Source organism: Vigna radiata, chromosome 7, assembly GCF_000741045.1.
Source record: "Vigna radiata var. radiata cultivar VC1973A chromosome 7, Vradiata_ver6, whole genome shotgun sequence".
NCBI classification, from domain to species: Eukaryota; Viridiplantae; Streptophyta; class Magnoliopsida; order Fabales; family Fabaceae; genus Vigna; species Vigna radiata.
Window position 1 is genome coordinate 5,289,959 of NC_028357.1, and position 19,318 is coordinate 5,309,276.

At 34.2% G+C, this 19,318-nt stretch overlaps 1 protein-coding gene across 1 annotated transcript; it reads right to left on the reverse strand.

Moving 5' to 3' along the window:
- Window positions 1-451: 451 nt before the first annotated feature.
- On the reverse strand, window positions 452-12,876 carry LOC106768966 (plant UBX domain-containing protein 7). Its single transcript, XM_014654383.2, has 10 exons — window positions 12,665-12,876; window positions 12,349-12,479; window positions 12,154-12,273; window positions 11,133-11,328; window positions 5,185-5,262; window positions 5,032-5,100; window positions 4,280-4,423; window positions 4,070-4,166; window positions 1,366-1,649; window positions 452-801 (listed from the first exon to the last, which is right to left on the reverse strand). Exons 1-10 carry the CDS (start codon window positions 12,764-12,766, stop codon window positions 637-639), a joined length of 1,386 nt encoding a protein of 461 aa, XP_014509869.1. The 5' UTR covers window positions 12,767-12,876; the 3' UTR covers window positions 452-636.
- Between the last annotated feature and the right edge of the window lie 6,442 nt (window positions 12,877-19,318).

Here is a 19,318-nt window from a genome sequence, read left to right on the forward strand (position 1 = left end):
AACTTATTCGAAAATATCTTAATTTGTTATCAAAAAATGAATTTTTTTAAATTAAAAAATTATCCTCAATTTCTCTAATCAGAAATTTAGATTTCTTTACAAATTTCTCAAATAATATAGAACTATGTCAATATCTGTTTAATAATAAGGAGCAAAATTGGAAATTCATTGTCAATTCGAGGTGATCTTAATTGGAATTGCATTAGATTTTATTCCTTTCAGTGTGAATGTTCGTTCGTAATCTTAACTAAATTTGAAATTCTTGATTGAGCTTAAAATAAAATTTTGAATTATCATGTTTTGAAATAATTTTCTATAACACAAGAACATAAATGCTCTCTTCTGGGTTCTTAATTTATTGAAGAAAATTTTCTGACAGATCATTGACTTTAATAACATCAGGGCTTACAATTAATTTTATTAAACAAAAAAAAAGAAGGGTCTGAGAGGATATTAACAACGTTAATATATTTCCATTAACTTCGTTTAACCCATCATTCGGATTCATGGTCTATACACAAAGAGTTAATAATAACCTTTTCTTTGAACATAAACATCCTCATTAAAAGAAGAAAAAGGGATCATATTGATGGGAATCACCAATCTGAAGTTCTCAGTCTGGTAATGAACACGAACTCAGTCCCAAGTCACCGAAATCATAGAGTTGGCAAGGCCTGATTCCTGGAAGGTTGAATTACTTTCATAGTCCAGATTTTTAGATGCTCCCGGAATTGCATGTGTTAGCCTAAATGGCCTTGTTTCATCTTCCCCTAGTTGAGTAGAAATGAAAGACCACAGCAGCTTCAAGAAAAAACAAAGAAAATCAAAATCAGTGTAATAAACTAACAAAAAACAATCAATTTGCATCCCAAAAAGCAAAATCCGTGCATGCTAATCTTCACACAACAACAATGTGCATTTTGAATAATGGGTGGTGTAAGAAATTCATGAACTTAACTGAGGGTCAATAATTCTGTCCTTCAAATTAACCAAAGAAAATAAGCTGGCAACTTAAACCAGGGAACATAATTATTATCATGAACTATACAGTTATTCAGCAGTCATAAATAAAACATAAATCAACAGTACTGCAGAACATAAATGACTCATACTTCAGTTAGAAGAGTCTCCATGATAAATTTGATGCCATACACCCATTTCATATACATTCATAATAATCACAATTTCAAAAACAATTTTGCAATATCACAAGACATGCAGATAAATAATATCCAGTAGTTCTTTGAAGGGGGTAAAGAATACAGCATCCAGAAATCACATTAAATTGGCAGAAGACCATCCATAAGTACAATGAGGACATTAGGTTGAATGAATTCCTACAGGTATGAGAGCAACATCTGTTACCTGAATTGGATCCGTGCGTAAGAAGTTACGCTGAACACGTTGACCACCAGGAAGCCGCACACCTACTCTGCAGAGAAGATTTCTTTCAGCCTTGGGTTCCTCGGGCAGGGGTGGATATGTGGGCCTCTTGGCCAAGGTTGTTTCTTGCCCATTGACTACAACATCAGCATCTTTATTTTCTGTACCAGCCATAGCAGTTGATTCTTTCATGCTTTCCATAGAAGCTGCCAGAGCTCTTTGAATTTCCTCGTCCTCCTCTTTATTTTCATTTGATTCTACCAAGGCTATAACATCAAACAAGACCGTGATGAGAACAAAATTCAAAAAGACGGTTTCATCATTAGAAATGTGAGGTGGGCATATCTCTATGCTAAAATATAAACCTTGATTATTATAGTTACTTTGGGTTTTATCTATTCCCATTTTGATCAGATCAGCATATCAAAATTCTTGATTTCAGATCCTGGCATTTATTATTTTAATAAAACATTTCTTAGTTATGATTCTATTCATCAGGGGTTTCTTTATTTTCTATTCGCTTTATTGTTAGATATGATCATACAGACTAAGGATCTCTTTATTTATTATTATTAATTATTACAATTTTTAGTTATGTTCTATTAGTTAGGATATCATTGTAGCCTTTGTTTTAAAAGACATTTAATTGGAATTATAATAGCTAATAACAGATAGCTGCAGAGTTTTCACCCACAAAAACACTATGGCATGATAGCAGAGTGCGGGATGACCACTCTTTTTAATGTTATAGTTTAACGATATTAAAGTTTACAATAAATATTCTACTATTAAGATATAGCATAAATCACTCTAATAGCCAGTGAGGTGTTTTCGAAGTAAAACCCCAGTTCTTTTAAAATTCTAACAAACCAAAACTGCGCCCCCCCCCCCCCCCCAACCTTGACACAGTGGTTGCCTTGACTAATTTTTTGTGCATGTCCTGCATTTGACCCTTCCCAACCTAGCTTTGTAAGCTCTTTATAAATTACATGCAATCCCACATCACTCGAGCCCAATAAGCCATCATTAACCAGAAAACTCATCTACATATGAATGTGATGAGCCACCCAAGCCCTCACATACACAAACACAGTTTAATTTTTTTCTCCCTCGTCGTCTCTCTTCTTATGCCCCCTCTACACTACAAAAAATATAAGATACAAATTACAATTAAAAAATTTCATTCCAGTAACTTCCCACTTCTGTTTTGTGCCAATAAAGGTATTTCTGGTCCGACCGAAGTCACTTAGTTTGTCCAGTCTAATATGATTCACATCAAGTTCAATGACATTTGACACCAGTTTGAGAGCAGATCCGATCTTATGACTTAATAACACTGACTACAAGCTCAGTTTATAATCAAATCAGCAAATCCAAACAGGCTTGATAACAGGCTTGATAACACTACTTGAAACTAAACCTAGACTGGGATTATGATAGGTTGGCGAGTATAGAACACATTTGCATCGACATGAGTTTGAGAGCCAATTCAATATTATGACTGACTGAACTGTTCATAAGTTTGGTTTACGGTCAAACCAACCAGCCAATCTGACCTGAGTTTAATAACACTACATGAAACTGAACAAATAGTGTAATTGCACCTATCATGTATCCCCCCTCCTCCTGATTATATTATTAATGATTGGGTTTATGATTGTTTGGTGAGTATAGAACAGATGTGATGTTCCGAAAACAAATAGGAATGCTTAAGAACGCATTGGTGTGCCTGAGAGTAAGATTCATAAGTGCAACTCTATGCCATTTTCTCCCAACCATATATTCTAGTTTTGACTGTTTCTTCGCTCTTCATTTGTGTGTATGCATGATCTAGGATTAGGGTTTCGTGAGGGTTCAGAAGGGATATTTTCCAATATTTGGGGATTAGATATCTTATTTCAAGATTTAACTAGGACTGAATTGTAGATATCATATCTTATCTTACCATAGGATTTGATTATGTTTGAATTATAGATATTTAATCTTATCTTTACTATTTGATCAAGCTTGAAGAGTAGACACTTTATCTAACCTTACTTAGGATTTGGTACATTCAAATCGTAGATGTCTTGTCAAGTTTAATCTTAGCATTTGACTATGTTTGAATTGTAGACATTTTCTTTTAGAATTTTGGTATTTTTATATACTAACTGAAGGAAAAAAAAGAAAAACACTGTTGTCTAGGGCTAGAGTTGTGTCCTCTTCTCTGACCGACACACAGCAACCAGTCATGTGAGGAACCCCTGTAGAACTGCAATGTGGCCAGATTTAACTGCCATTTTCTGCAGCTTGAGCTGCAAAAAACGAAGGCAACAGACAGGTGCAACACATTGACTGTTGGGGGACAGACAGCATGCCACAACATGATGCTCTGGCACGCTAGCGCTGCTTCAGAAGAAATTGCAGTTAGTCTAGGGGAATATATTAAAGAAAGGTAACTAGGCCCGGGAATAGATCCTATGTAAAGATTCAAAAGAAAATCTCAAGAAAAAGCAGGATTTCAAAAACTTGAAAAAAAAAATACCAGAAGCAGATTAAGGGAGGTGACTAAGGTCCATCCAATACAATATAGAGTGTTGATTAGTAAAGAAGTTAACATGTAAAATAACAATAAAGACAATCGTAAACATCAAGTCATCTAACACTATACCAACACCTGGAATATATACAGATACTAGCAACAAACCTTTAGATTTTGGTGGGCTAGAACTTCCTCTAGGGCGCTTGTGAGACAATGTAATATGATGATCCTTAGGCCCTGCATCAAGGAATGCTAGTAGACCCTGCATCAATAGGTTAAAAAATAACCTAGTTCAGGATTTGCATATGAATAATGTTTCAATTTCTTAAGCAAAAATGTTTACACCATAACAAGTTAAAAAACTGTATCACATACTTCCAATAAGCTTTCGGGTTCAACCATTCCAATCCAAGAGCGCATCTTTTGACCAGTGATGGGATCGATAACAAGTACAACAGGAATTGAATCCAGTCGGTAGTAAGTGCAGACTTTTCTGCCTTCAGTTGTATCATCATATACCTATATGAAAAAATAATAATTGACAATGAAAAAGTGCATATAATACTAAAAAAATACAATAAATGTAATGTAATATCAGCAACAAATACTTTTGAATCAAGAGGCATAGACAAAAGTTAGTTAAGATTTAGAAAATAAAAACGGGTTTCCAGTTAGCGTAAACCTAATTGAACTGAGTCTTACTGACTCTAGTGTTCTATACATAAATTGAAAGCTGCTGTCTAAACTATCAACTAAACGTAAAAGTTCATCAAACTAATAAATACAATTAAGAGAAAGATATACACAAAATTTAACTAAACACAAGAGAAAATGTAATCTTACATGTGCCCATTTTGAAGTCCAAATATCACTATCCTCCAAACTTCATAATTAATTTCTTTAGTCTTAGTGAATTTGTTCTTTTATAAAAAAAAAAAAATTACAATAAGACAAAGTTAAGCTTAAACTCGTTAGAGTGTCATTCTGTGTATTAGGAGGCAAGATAATATCCACAAACTTTTTTTAAGAAATCTGAGAAATTACACCAACTCTGACATAAATGCCATGGTAAATAACATTTTGAAAATAAGACAAAAATAACTGCCAGTGTTCAGTAGGAAACTGACCTGCCAGAATATACAGTTTGTACTAATAGTCTGAGAAACAGCTTCATTGGCCCAAGTATCACGGTTTAGCTTCACAAAATGATCATGATATTAGTAGCGCCAATGCTGAAACAGATCAAGATAAATGAAGATGGAAAACCAAGAAAATAATACCATATGGGAGCTGAATTCCTTGGTAGATTGTATGTTCACCAACAACCATTTGTTCTGCAGGGAAGCGGCATCTTTTGCCTGCATACAAAGGCCAAATGTCTAGTCACAATGGTATACCATTTATATCTTTATATTTCAAAATATATACACTGCCCATCTAGAGGGAGCTGCAGCAACTTTTACGCAAAAATTCCCATAAACTATGGAGATGGAAATTATTGTAATCACAATGAGTTTAAAGCATTGACTTGTACTGTTAACAGACCGATAAAAATAAAATAGGAAGTGGCAACTCAAACACTATCATATATCCAAAACAGAAACAATCTATATCTTATTAGAAATCTCACTAAGATAGGGCAATTCCTGAATTAGGTAGGTATTAGCCAGCTCTAATGTTGTATAAGTTATTAAGCAATTATTTTTACATTAACTACAAATTAGGCAGTAAGTGTTATAATATGACAGTTATGTGGTTTATAGGTTCTGTGACAGACTTGTAGCAGACAATAAAAGTTTCAAATTCTTATCCTTTATCTATTGAAATAATGAAACTCCTTGTTAGGAGCAATGTTATCAAAATCGCAAGTATATTGGCACAATCCTGCAAGTATGGGAGACCCAAGAGAGAAAACATGCAAGGCGGAACATGAAGGTCACGGATCACTGCAGGATTGCAACTTTGCTCGAAAAATCAGTCGATTATGCATCACTTCAATCCTGAAAGCTTTTGTGCAGGCTGACTTTGTTGCCCAGTTCTAGTTCCCAACTCCTGTAGTCGGGCCACTTGCATCACCGTTCACAAGGTTTGAATCACCATCTCCAACTCTCACATCACTATCGCTGGCACTGCCTTCGTTATCATCAATCTTCATGGACATGAAACCTACTCTTGAGGGTGCGTCAGTCTTTGTTGCTTTGGCAATTCAGATTTTTTCCTCTCAGATACTTCTTATTTTATTATTTTAGTAAACGATCAGAGTTTAAAAGACATTTCTTCTCGGTATTTGTTCTATATTTTTTTTTAATATTCTTTTCTATTCTTGCTTCCATTTAGATTTAGAGTGTTAGTTAAGTTCATAATTCATATTGAGCAATCATGAATTTAGTAGTTATTATGAGTTATTATATGGCTTATGGGACTAGTCGTGTTATGTATTGGATATGTTAATGATTATTATGAGTTATTTGTAATGTGTATATTATATATTATTTTAATTAATGTTCATGTCTATATAGTTTTTCCTATAAGCATTACTCGTATGAGTCAAATTAAGATTTTTTATCTCCCTTCCGGTTCTCTTCCGATAATTGAATTTGACAATGTTGTTAAAAAAACAGAGTATATACACAAATCTGTCCCAAAAGCCAATTTATTTCTTTCTTTATTTAGAATTCAGCTTGTTTAATTCTTGAGTCCAACACATTACTAGAGAAGGAAAAATAATTGAAGTGATTTTTAAGTGGTGGTGATGGAGATCACTATGACAACTCCCTATCTTATATTAAACAAGGCTGGTTGGAGATTATACGTAAATTTTGAAATGTTGTTGGTGCAATACCATGAAGGATTTGGACTATTTTATGAAAGGGATTAATAATGTTACCATGAGAAAGTTGTGAACTTGCAAAGAAAGGATGTACCAAAGGAAATTGTCTTTCAAACTTCACATAACTTGAATTGTATGGAGAAACAATGGTTTTTGAGTCAAAGAGAGCGATATGTAGAATCTTCAATGCTTCGGCAAACAGGCATTTGCAACAACTATAGAACAACTGAAAATGCTATGAACAGAAAGGAAAGATGTTGGGTCAGTGTGGTCTTCACCTTGGTGGTTAACCCTCTTCAAATGGGTGATACTCGGGCCAAGGTGGGCAATTCCAAAACAATAGCATCAGTTGGGCAACCCAGTACCAGTTGCAAAACATTATTAACAACCTTCTGGGTTCAGAAAGAGGTGCTAGAAATTTGTCATACAAGGAGTATGTGAGAAGAGAGAAAAGTTCATTGTTCACACTGCAACGAACAATTTGGCCACTCAATAGGATCATGATCTGAAGTAGAGGCTAAGGAAGTAAAAATGCTGATTCAAGAGCAGCACGTGGGGGAATTTTTAGGAATTCAAGAGCAGCATTCGGGCTATTCATATCACTATTCAATAAGGTTGGAGAGCCCTTTGAGTAGAGACTGATTTTTCACTTACTGTGAAAGCGTGTTCTGATAGTTCTTTAGTTCCTTGGAAATTAAGGAACAGATGGAACCATATTTGGTGTCTGCTAAGGGATACAGTCTAGATTTTCACACGTTTTCAAGAATGAAGGAAATTGGATAGTTTAGCTACTTATGGTCTTAGAACTTTAATTTTAACTTGGTGGAATGGAGTACCTCCTTGTATTGTCTCTAAACTTTGTAGAGATAGATTTGGTCTCCATATTTCAAATTCTATTGCGGGTTTTAGTTTGGTCCCCAACTTTTGTATTTCTTTTTCTATTAATTGTATTAAGAATATTGGATATGATTGGTACGGGTTGTAGGGCTAACCTAGTTAGGATTGCAACCCATATAACGATGCAATAGCATTCTTTCCTTTTCTATTAAAATAAATAATTCTGCATAAGGAAGTATTGAGTGTTAATTTTCTGAAACACTCAGGTGGTTAGATATATTACTATCAGAGTTATTTTGACCTTATGTCTTTCTAATCACTTGTCTATTCAGAAAATTGACATTGATAGTAGTTTCTTAATGGCTTATTAGCATATATGAGCGACTAACTATGATTCTTGTTGCCTTTGGTTTTGTGCAGAGTAAATGTGATTTGTCTTTACTCATTTTGATCAATTAAAACTGCAGACTCTATGTATTTATCTATTTTGAGGATAGTGTCATCACTGGAACATCTTTACGGCTAAATCTGAATCTAATTATTAAACAGCCTCTATGTACTTATCTATTTTTCTTTAAAACAGCTTGAGGAATTAGATTACTTCTAGGGAATTGAAGTCACACTTCCTATTGGCTCTCTTCCAGTCTATCAAGACATAAGAGACCTGCTGCACAGGGCTGGTACAGCTGAAGCCAAAGGTATCTTTAATCCTCTACCTGGGGGACCCAAAAACTCCCAATTTGGGGCTGACTAGATGCATGATTCAAACCTTTACAGATAAATTTTACAAGTTTTTCTCTTCCTACTCTATCTTTGTTGCCGCCGGTGGCTGGTGACCGCTGTTACTAGCAGCCTTAAAAATCTCATCTTTTCTGAAATACCTCAATGTGTAATCCTGTCTTTCTCAGCCTCAAGATCAGGTTTGTAGTGCCTGACCTAGCCCTTCTCCAGTATTTCCGACAAGTTTCTTTCCTATGCTTCAGAGTTTGGCCCATGGCCCATTAACATCAAAATAGGGTTCCTCCTCTAATGCCTAATCATAGGCGTTCTCATTGGCGTCCAATCATCTATAGAGTTCTTGTTCGTTGTTTTTCCGCTGTTCACCGTCACTCTCTACTGCTGTCGGCCACTGCTGCCGTCACAGTTCCGTCCAAACCCTTAAGGTTTTTTTCTTTTTGTTCCTCACTGGTGCAATTCATCTTCTTCAGAGATGATGGCGTTTGGCAATACTTTTTCCTTCTCCGAATGTTCATCAATTACCTCCAAGAAGCTAAATTTAAAAAGTTATCTATCATGGTCTGCTGCCATTGAAATGTGGTTTCTTGTCAATGATTAACAACAAGGAATTTCAACACCAAAGTCCTGGGTTGAAACAATTTCACCCGCCCTTTGTCAGATCTATTTTTGGGTCCTTTGATGAATAGAGGAGACTATTATGATCTTCCACTTTCACAATTTGTCATTGGCACGACGTCATTTCCGTCATTCGTCATGAGGGGGAGTATGTTTCCATACAGGCCCCACTAGTCAGAGATGGCAGTCGCTGCAATTTTTGTTGCTTTCAACCACTACAGGCCCCATCATCCCATCAGTCAGTGATGGTAGTCCCTGGAGTTTTGTCGCTTTTAGCTACTGCAGGCCCCATCCTTACTTGATCGCAATCTAGTCCCTGCAGTTTGTCATTGTCCTCCTTTGTCAAAGTCATCCTACTTGAAGTTTCATGGTGCTAGTTAAAGTTTCGTAGTTGTCCACCACTATTCAATCCATTAGCTATTGTTAGTTGTTCGAGAATTAGTAATATGTCAGGAGAAATTGGTACAAGCAGCCNTGGATACACTTCTTGATAATGGAATCCGCAGAAAACTGATGAGGGACGATCATAATATGGTTTACAAATCATTTTATGATATAATCAAGGGCAAAAAGGGAAGATTTCGCGAGACCCTACTTGGGAAACGGGTTGATTATTCGGGTCGTTCTGTCATTATTGTAGGTCCATCACTTTCATTACATAGATGTGGATTGCCCGGCGAAATAGCAATAGAACTTTTCCAAACATTTCTAATTTGTGGTCTAATTCGAAATCATTTTGCTTATGTGATTGCACATTTGTTTGCCGCACACTCTTAAAGACAGATCATATATTTCAAATTGAGTTTATTTATTCCAAACATGGTCCATACAATCTGTATGTTCCAATTTGAGGGGGAGTGTTAAAGATATTATCTTTAGTTTATATTAATCGTTTATCTTTAGTTAGTTTGTTTATATTTCTTATTTGTATTTTGGATTTAGCCCATATTTCTTCTATTATAAATAAAGAATCTATGTGTAAACACAAAAGAGATTAATCTCATGCATAATTTTCACTATATTCAACTACATGGCCAAAAATTGGACATCGTACAGTGAATGAAATCTATCAGTTCATGGGGCAGCCAATGAACTCTCTAGGGCAAGCAGTTATTCATATTCTAAGGTACCTTAAATAGACTTCTGATTATATGAGTCTCTTACACCCTAGTCTGCACTCACAACTCATCCCTAACAGAAAACTATAATGATGGCGGTGGTTCAGATATTGATGACCAAAAATATACTTCTGCTGCTTGTTTGTTTCATTCCTTATGCCCCCAACCAAATTTCATTTATTGGTGGTTCAAGAAATAAACTTGGTTACAAAAACCCTTACTGAAGCAGAATAGAGGAGTCTTGCTGCATCAGCCTCAGAGAATCAATGGGTACAGTCTCAACTGAAAGAACTACAAGCCGCTTGCTCCGTGCCTACAATCTACTGTGACAATCAAAACACCATTGCTTTGAGTTGAAGCCATGTGCTGCACCCTCAAACAAAATGCTTGGAAGTGAACATCTTTCTGACAAAGAAAAAGGCTATAGGTCATTCCCACATTGTTGCCCATGTTGCTCAAGATAAGATTTCAGACATTTCACAAGCCTCTCACCAAACTCAGATCTATCGCTCTTCGAGACAAACCCATTCTCGGACATAGGGTAGATGCTAGAGTATATCGTATATGATCAGCTAGTTGTCACCTAAATTTGGTTATAATTCAGTTGTACCAAACAGTTCTTTGGTTAGATATAACCAACTAAAGACATCCATAAATTGTGATCAGTGTGTTTTAAAATAAAGATTATCCATAACATTTTTTTCTTTGTTTTCTCTAAATTATCTCTCTATCATACCAGTCTAAAAATTTTAATCTAAATTTCAGATTAGGTAGTTAAACATTATGACATGACAGTAATAGTTAGACAGATTGTATGACAGGCTTGTGAAAGGCCATTAAAGTGTCAACGTTATTCCTTGCCTTCTGAAAGGGGGAAACAACTGGATTAGAAAGAAATTCCAAGTTTGTACACAAATCTGTCCAAAGAACTAATATATTTTTATATTTATTGAGAATTTAGTGTGCNTAATTCTTGAGCCCATCACAGTACTAGATTTTTTTTTTTTAAATTCTGTCTACATTAGGTTTGGCTTTCACTCATTTCCACTCTAACAGAATCCATAAAATCCAATCTAAGAAGCATNTTTACCTTATCAAAAGGACCATTGAACATCAAATGAAATGGTGGNCGATAAAGTGAAGCAAGATTGTCTCGAGAAGTCTCTGCTGTAGAAGCAGCACCTTNCTCTGGCTCCCAAACCCCTGGATTTCTCATTTCTTCTTCAAAGTTACGAAATGCAACTAGGGTGCTTGGTTCTTGTGAACGATGCCCAACCCTTGGTGCTCTACATAAACATGAAAAAAACAACAACATGAATACACAGTTTGAATGTCGAAGCAACATATATACTATAGCACAAGAAAGTCGACTTATAAAACTCAATGAGCCAAACTAAAACATTGGCAGATATTTCATAAACATAAGACAAGTTATTAAACACAATTAATTGAATTATGGCTACAATATCACTTCACACAGTAATTTTGTAGTTTACATTATGAAGATAAGAAACTATATCACAGTTGTAGCATACTTTAGTGTAATNCGTTCGACAACCTAATACTTCATATATGTACATAGTAGGGTTCATAGTGTTTTCAGTTCTTGAAAATTATTTAAACTTCCGTTTTAGTCCTCAACTGTTTATATTTTNTGAAAAAACCAAACTTTAGTGCATGTATAGGAAAATAAATGCAAGTTTTAGGGGCTAAAGGATTTTTTTCAAAAATACATGAAAAAAGAGTTGTTTATATATTGGAAAAAAAAAACAATATATAAACATTCTTCGGGGACTAAAAAGTAAAAACAACATTAATCCTATATAATACATCTCATATTCAAAAAAAAAAAATGCCAGCATTATAATGTTTGGTTGGTCCTCATAAAACAGACACACCATATTCAAAAAATTAAATCCTTCCAGTTATGTATGGATAACAAGAAGATTCCTTATCCGGACTCAACCATTCATCTTTCGTTCACCTAATTTTGTTTCACATCTCTAAAAGGCAGACATAAACAGCTTCCAGATTATACAAATATATAATCCAGAGTTTAAAAAAACACCAAATAATACAGCATTGCATCTCTGACAAAAAGAAAAACATACCCATACAGCATTGCATCATCATAGAGAGTTTCCCTTATTACAGGTAAGGGAGGGCGCACTTCTTCCGCCTCATTAAGTCCAACAACACTTTCACTCCCCGTTGGGTCCTTCATAGGTTCACTGAAACNACAAGCAGAAGTTAGAGAGAAAACCCACAAAAATCACTGAAAAGGGGCACACGAATCAAAATAACACCTGGGAGGTTGGTCAGTCCAGGAATCAATATTTTCCAAAGGCGGAGTGTGCAAAGTTGGAGGCGGCACTGCCCCACTTTCACTACCTATCAAAAACAACTGAAGAGCCTCCTCAAGCTTCCAACTGGTAGCCTGTTACAACATNAATCACAGCAACAACCCTAATATTCATTAGATCTGTTAACAAAAATCAATATTTTATGCTTCACTCTTGATTAAAATTCACTCTCCACCCTTATGAATAGTTAGAAATTTCAAAATTACACAATGATGAGTAAGAGCGATGTGAAATTGGGGAATTCGGAAGAGAGTGAAACCTGGAGGAACTGGCGCGCAGTCTCGGCAGTCTGGCCCTGAGCCACCTCAAGGAACGAAGACACCATGCTCTCCTGCTCGTTCGCGGACAGCATTCCCTCCATTGATTCCGATCGATAAGGGATAGATTAGGGTTCCTTCCAATGCAGAAGAAGATGAAAAGAAATATGAGTACTCATTAACCAACTAACACACGCCCATCACTCTTTCAGTAATCTTAATAATCTTAATGTTGCTACGCAGTAATAATAATAATAATAATATATTAGTATTTGTTTTCTAATTTGTACAACTTGTTTTTCTCTTTAATTCCAAAATAATAAGAATAAAATCATTTTTTAATTCTAAAAAATCTTTTAGCAAATAATTTCTTAGTAACGATTAATTTTGTTTTACTTTATTCTTAAAATATATTATTATATTTAATTGTGAATAAAAGAGTCATCTTGAATTTTTATATATGTATTATTACCATCTTTGTAATTATGACAATGAATTGTGTTGTTTTAAAAAAAATATAAATGTATTTAAAGTATACAAGAATTTATATATTTGGCTAACTATTTATTAGATGATGATATTTTGACAATTTTTTTTTACAACGGGACACGTGTCATTATTTTATTGGTCTATTTGAACTTAAGTTTAAAAAATATTTAAAATAGACCAATCACAAGTTGTCACGTATACGTTGTCAAAAAGTTGTTAAAAAAACTTTTTCCTTATTTATTTACTGTAAAAAAAACATAATACTCACTAAAATAAAATTGAATCACGTGTTTAAATCACATTGTATTGTATAATCACACGGTTCAGATGGTCAAACACATCATGACAATCATCACCATTACTATCCCAAAATCAAAGAATAGTAATTAATGGACCAAACGGTTATCCTTCGAGGCAATTAAATTTAATATTGATTAATTAATGATAAATTATTATTATTATTTACTGACATTTAATACGCATTAATACAGGTTTGACATAGAGAAGCGGGTGATGAAACTTGATACTCATTTATTATTATAACTGACAAGTCTTTATTAACTTTGACATCAAATCTTCATTTACTAAAACCTAATTTGATCAAATGGACAAATAGAATGAAAAGCATGACGAGGACAACTTAGTGAGTCAACCCAACCTGGCTCATTTATTAGCGAGCCAGAAAAATTTGAACCCGGTCCGATCTACCACGAGTTGGTGGGTAAACGGGTTGAATCACTAGCTCATTTAATTATATTTTTTTAAAATAAAAAAAATACAAACTTTCTGTAATCTAAATTTAAACAAATTTCACTCCCAAAAAATTATGCTAAAGACAATTCAAAATAATAATAAAAAGTACAATATAATCCAAATATCATCCAAAAACAAACACAAAAAACATACAAATAAGTTTCTTATATTCATCATTTTTTTGTTCCTTATCCATTTACGATATTAGAATCTTGAATAGATAAATCCACAATATTCTGCTCTCTTGAATAATCCTGAATGTCAAACCAACCTGAATGTAGTTGATCACATCAATTGTTGTAACCCTTGACCATTGTTCTTGTTGTCTCCAAATTCACTAATAAAGATTTTCCTAATGTCAGAACAATTCTGACAATCAATAAAAAAATATTAGTAAAAAAACAGAGAATCAGTACTCAATAACATCAACAAAAAATTAATAGTTTAATCTGTAACATAATTTTCCAAATTCAAAGATATCAAAAAGAGCTTGTTTAAATAATGTATACTCAAATTGTTTAAATAAAATGAACAAAATCTGATACAAGCATGTCAGAACATGAAAAAATTCATTCCATGTCTTCAAATCCCCTAGAACATAAAACAAATTCGCAAACCCCTACTTTTGTCCTTATAGGGTTTTTGAAAAAAAAAAGAGAAGTCGGAAAACAAAAATGTGTAGAAAAGAGAAGAAAAAAGGAAGGGTGTTTTACCTGCTCCTTGAGGAATTTGAGTGAAGTGAGGGTGAGAGCACCGTTAAATGAGATCAAGTATCGTGAGAGTGATTTGTGAGAGCAGAGGTTACTTTCTTGGTATACACAGTGAGTGAAGAAAATATTTTATTTTTTAGGGTTTCATAAATAAAATAATAAATTAAAAAAATAAAATTAGGTAGGTGAGTTGGTGGGCCAACCCGGCTCACCACGGGTTCAACCCGTATGAGCCGGGTCTAAATGAGCCAGATTGAAATCTGACCCGCATATAAGTGGGTTGTATTTTTCAAACCCAATGTGGCCCGAACCCGCGATGGGCTGGGTTGGCCCACGGGTTCTGACCCATTTTGACAGCTCTAGTAATAGGTACCCGTGGATAGCATATTTTTTAATACTCGCTCATTATCGGGTCGAGTTCGGGTATTACATTATTTGTACCCGTGGTACCCGTTACCTGCTAAAAACTTGAAATTACCTTTTTATCCTTAGTTTAAATTAGGTTTTATGATTTTAGTTTTGCTTCTTTTCCTCATACTACATTTCCCATGCCCATGCCTCTTTGCAGCCCCATGCGTGGACCGTGCAACTCCAACGAAGATATTCAAAATCTTTCTCTCGACCAAGACACACATTGCACTGTATTTCAAAATCTCTTCCAATTACTTCTTTTCGGTAGGGTTTTGGGCTTGGGAATGAGATCAATTTTTGTGTTTGGTTTGTTTGGGGGTTTAGGTTACTTTGTGTTTGGGGGTTTCGTAATGCCGGGTAAATATTGCTCAACTTTGTTTAAAAAGTATGAGTGTCTAAGTTGGAACATTCCTGTTGCAATTGAAAAGCTAGAACAAGCAGAGAATCAGTTGTTGCACACTCACGCTTTGGGAAGGCTAATGAAGCTACTTTTTTTATGGAAATTACTATTTATTATATGTGATTCAGTTTTAGGTTACGATTCAGAAACGCAACGATGACGATTTTTTTCTTTTGAAAAAGAAAAACGAGCTTACACTTTAATGAGAGTCTAGTTAGTGTTGATGGAAGTAATTGAAAGTGATTTAACTCTTTTGTTACCCACCTACATATGTTGTTCTCTACTTCAACTTTAACTTTTTCGCATCTTGTTCTTTCTGAGTTCAAACTTGTAATTGCCACTCAAGTTTATCCTCTCTTTTTTTGTATGATTTAAATCATGTGTTGGTACCTATACATCTGAACATTGGGTATGTGATGGATCTGGTGGTTTGAAATTATTAACGGTTTTTCTTTCCCCTGTTCCCATGTTTTTAATCTCTGAATAGGAAGTTTTTTTTGGTTTATTTTCTAGATTGTTGTTTTTGAATTGCTTCGTCAAATTTTAATCGAACACCATATTTTTCCTTCTTTTTTTTGGTTTATTTTCAACTTTTTCAATAAGATACACATGTGAACTATTTTGCTATTGAATGCATTTATGAGAAGTAACAACAACGATAACATGAATACCCAAAAAGTAAGGATCATAATTTTCGCAACATAACCAAGCCTAGTATTTGCCTACCAAATTCTAACTAGCAATTATGAAGAAAAAAATATATGAGAAATTGCCTGATAGTTAACAGAAAATTGAAGAAGACTTTAAAGTTCAAACAATGGTTTAGTCAGGATAGGTAGTTTTTTGATTGAGAAGAAAACAAACCTTCAAATTGATCTTGAGAGACACATTAAGAGAAAAATTAATTTTATCATCTTATTTAACTTGGAAAATATTTCTATTTTCATTCTAAGTTTGTACCTCAAATTACAAAACTTTGTTATTCGATATATGCTTTTGTGAAGAAATCACAAATTGAACTGCGTAATGCCTTAATTTTAGAATAAACCATCGATTTTGTCTCTTTTAAGTAGTTTTCAAACGGTTGGGATTGTATAATTGGTCTCTATAGTATTGAATTATATCGATTTAGTCCTGAATTGGGACTAATTTGAAGAAAATTTTATACCTAAAGTGTTTCATTATTCATAACAAAGTGACATGATTTCTAGTACTTAGCCTACTTGTGTGATTTTGTTACTTTAAAGACTACGCTTAGAATTTGGGTTAGAGTTTAGGATCTAACTCAACGCTGTGAAATCAGTTTGTTTGTAAGGTGAGAGTTGTCTTTCACTTCTGTAATTTAATTTGCTTATGTTATTAGTCACATGGAATCTTCAATACACCTTTCATGCTAAGGATTCAAAGGTTTGAATGCCAAGGTTGTAAGATTGTTTAATGTGATTGTTGTAAGATTGAATGTTTGAAGGTGGTCTAGTGGCTCCAAAATAACGGTTGATTTAACGTGTTTATGTGTGTATATTTTAAGAACAAATCAACTCCTTCATAGCTTTTACCTTGTTTTATCCTCACGTTTATTGTGTTTTATAGTTTTCTTGTGTTTTATTTAGTATATGTTTGTTTTACCTCTAATCTCTATGTTTGAGTGTGTGAAATAAATGAATAGGAAGCAATTCTAGTGGAGGAAAACAAGCAAGAACTCAAGGGAACATGTTTTGGGACAATAAAAGATTAATTTCAAGCAAACACCCATGTTGGACACCTTTGGAGTTGCACAAGAACTTGAATTTTAGAATGTTGTCAAAACAGCCTGTAGCTGAGCTGTAGCTGAGCGGTAGCTGAGCTATATGTCTTTGGAATGTTGCAGCTGGGGTGCAGCTGAGCGTCCAGCTCTCTGGAATGATGGCGCTGGGGCGCCCCTAGGGGGCGCTGAGTGCCCTTTTTTTGCAGATTTCACGCCTGGGCGCCCCAAAAGGGGCGTTGGGCGCGACTTTCCGCTGATGTGTCAAAATGGGTTATTTAAACATGGGTCTCACAATTTTTGGGGCATTCTTCTCCTCCTACACTTCATTCTTCACCTAGAGAGATTGGGAGAGGCCCTTGGAGGCTATTTGGGGTGTTGGGAAGCTCTCTCACTCCTCCTTGGGTGTTCAAGCTTCATCAATGGTGATTTTGCCCCTTTTGGGTTGAGGAAGAAGATGGGTCACAAGTTGGAGATGGAGATGTGAAGGGGAGGCACAAATGGAGCATGGAGCAGCTGCCAAGAACCTTGGGAAAGGTTGGGCATCTTCTCTTTGGTTCCAATTTCTTCCTTATTTCTTCAATTTTGTGAACCCTAAGTTCTCCACCATGGAGGGCTTTTCCTATTTGTTGAGATTAGTTGTAAAACATGGAATTCTTATGTATTTTGTGATGTTAATGATATATGCTTTTCCATTTCAATGTTAGTATTTGATTTCTATGCTTAATGCTTGTTGTGGCTTGATCACCCATGGGTTGAATTGTAGTTCTTGATGTATTGAAAAATATGACTTGAACTTAGAACTGAAATTGAATACTTAATTGATGAAATTAAGTTGTTTGTAAATGCATGAAAATAATATGGATGAATTCTAGTCTTGACAAATTGTAAATACACTATGTTAAATTCCTTGCACACCAACTGTTTGATAAAATACCAAAAAGAGTTTCTTGTGTTGTTTTTGTGCACTTTGATGTCTAATTGAGTTATAAAAGGAAGAATTTTCATGTGTTGCATAAGTCCCTTGGGAGAGAACGATATTTATCACTTGCTACACTGCGACGGTGCACTTGCAGTTGGTTTTGCAGCCAACACTCCATAAGCCAGCAATAATTGATATGATAGGCTTCAATGCCATATTAGAATATGGGTTTTAAGTGTGATTCACTTTCACTACACTTTTAGCAGCAGTGATTTCTTTTCAGAGAATTTTAAATAAAATGCACTCACATTTTCATTCAATTATAGATTTTTTATAGTAACTATTTATACCTTTTAGGAAACTAGTTATATTAATCTTTGCCTACTATTTCTTAAAAGGACTAAATGATTAACATTTATGATTTTAAGGAGGAAAGCAAAAAGATTTCACATTTAAGAATTCTCATTTGTACTGCTAAAATTTTTGTCAGAGTAACTTGACTATTCAATGTGTCTGTGTGTGTGTTTCTTCAAGTAATGGTGTGATTGGTTAATAATTGTAGTGAGGAGGCTGCTAAGGAAGCTTTATTGTATAGTTACAATTCTGCAGTTAGTGGGTTTTCTGCTAAGCTTACTCCGGAGCAGGTTGAATAGATTTCAAGTAAGTTCGGTTGTTTTCAATCTGTCTTTTTATTAATCATTGCCTCTTTTAAAATGCTTGATGTTACATGTTTCTTTTTTCTATTTTACTTTTACCCTTCTGGTTTATAACTATTATCTTGATACTCCCTGTTGTATAGTGATTATTTTACGTTTTTGAATAAATTCAAATTTTACTACTCGTATTACCCTTGAAAATGTTTGTGGTGTTGCAGTTAGCATTTTTGTTTATAATATTTTAATATAATTTTATTAATAGTGTCACTTTGTCATTGATTAATGACTTTATCTGTATTTATTTGTTTCAGGAATTAAGTGGTCAAAATGAAGGCGTGGGAGAACAAACATAAATCTTGGAGTGTTATTTTCCGAATAATTATTTGAATTTAAGTTTTAATTTGTACTAATTTGAATTAATTTGTATTAATTTGAATTATTTTTACTATTAATTTGAATTTAATTTTTAACTATTATTTACTTATCCATTGACTTTACATGGATATATGTTAAATATTATTTGCATTTCTTTTGCAATTTAATTTGATTTTTTCATTTAAAAACTTATAAAATA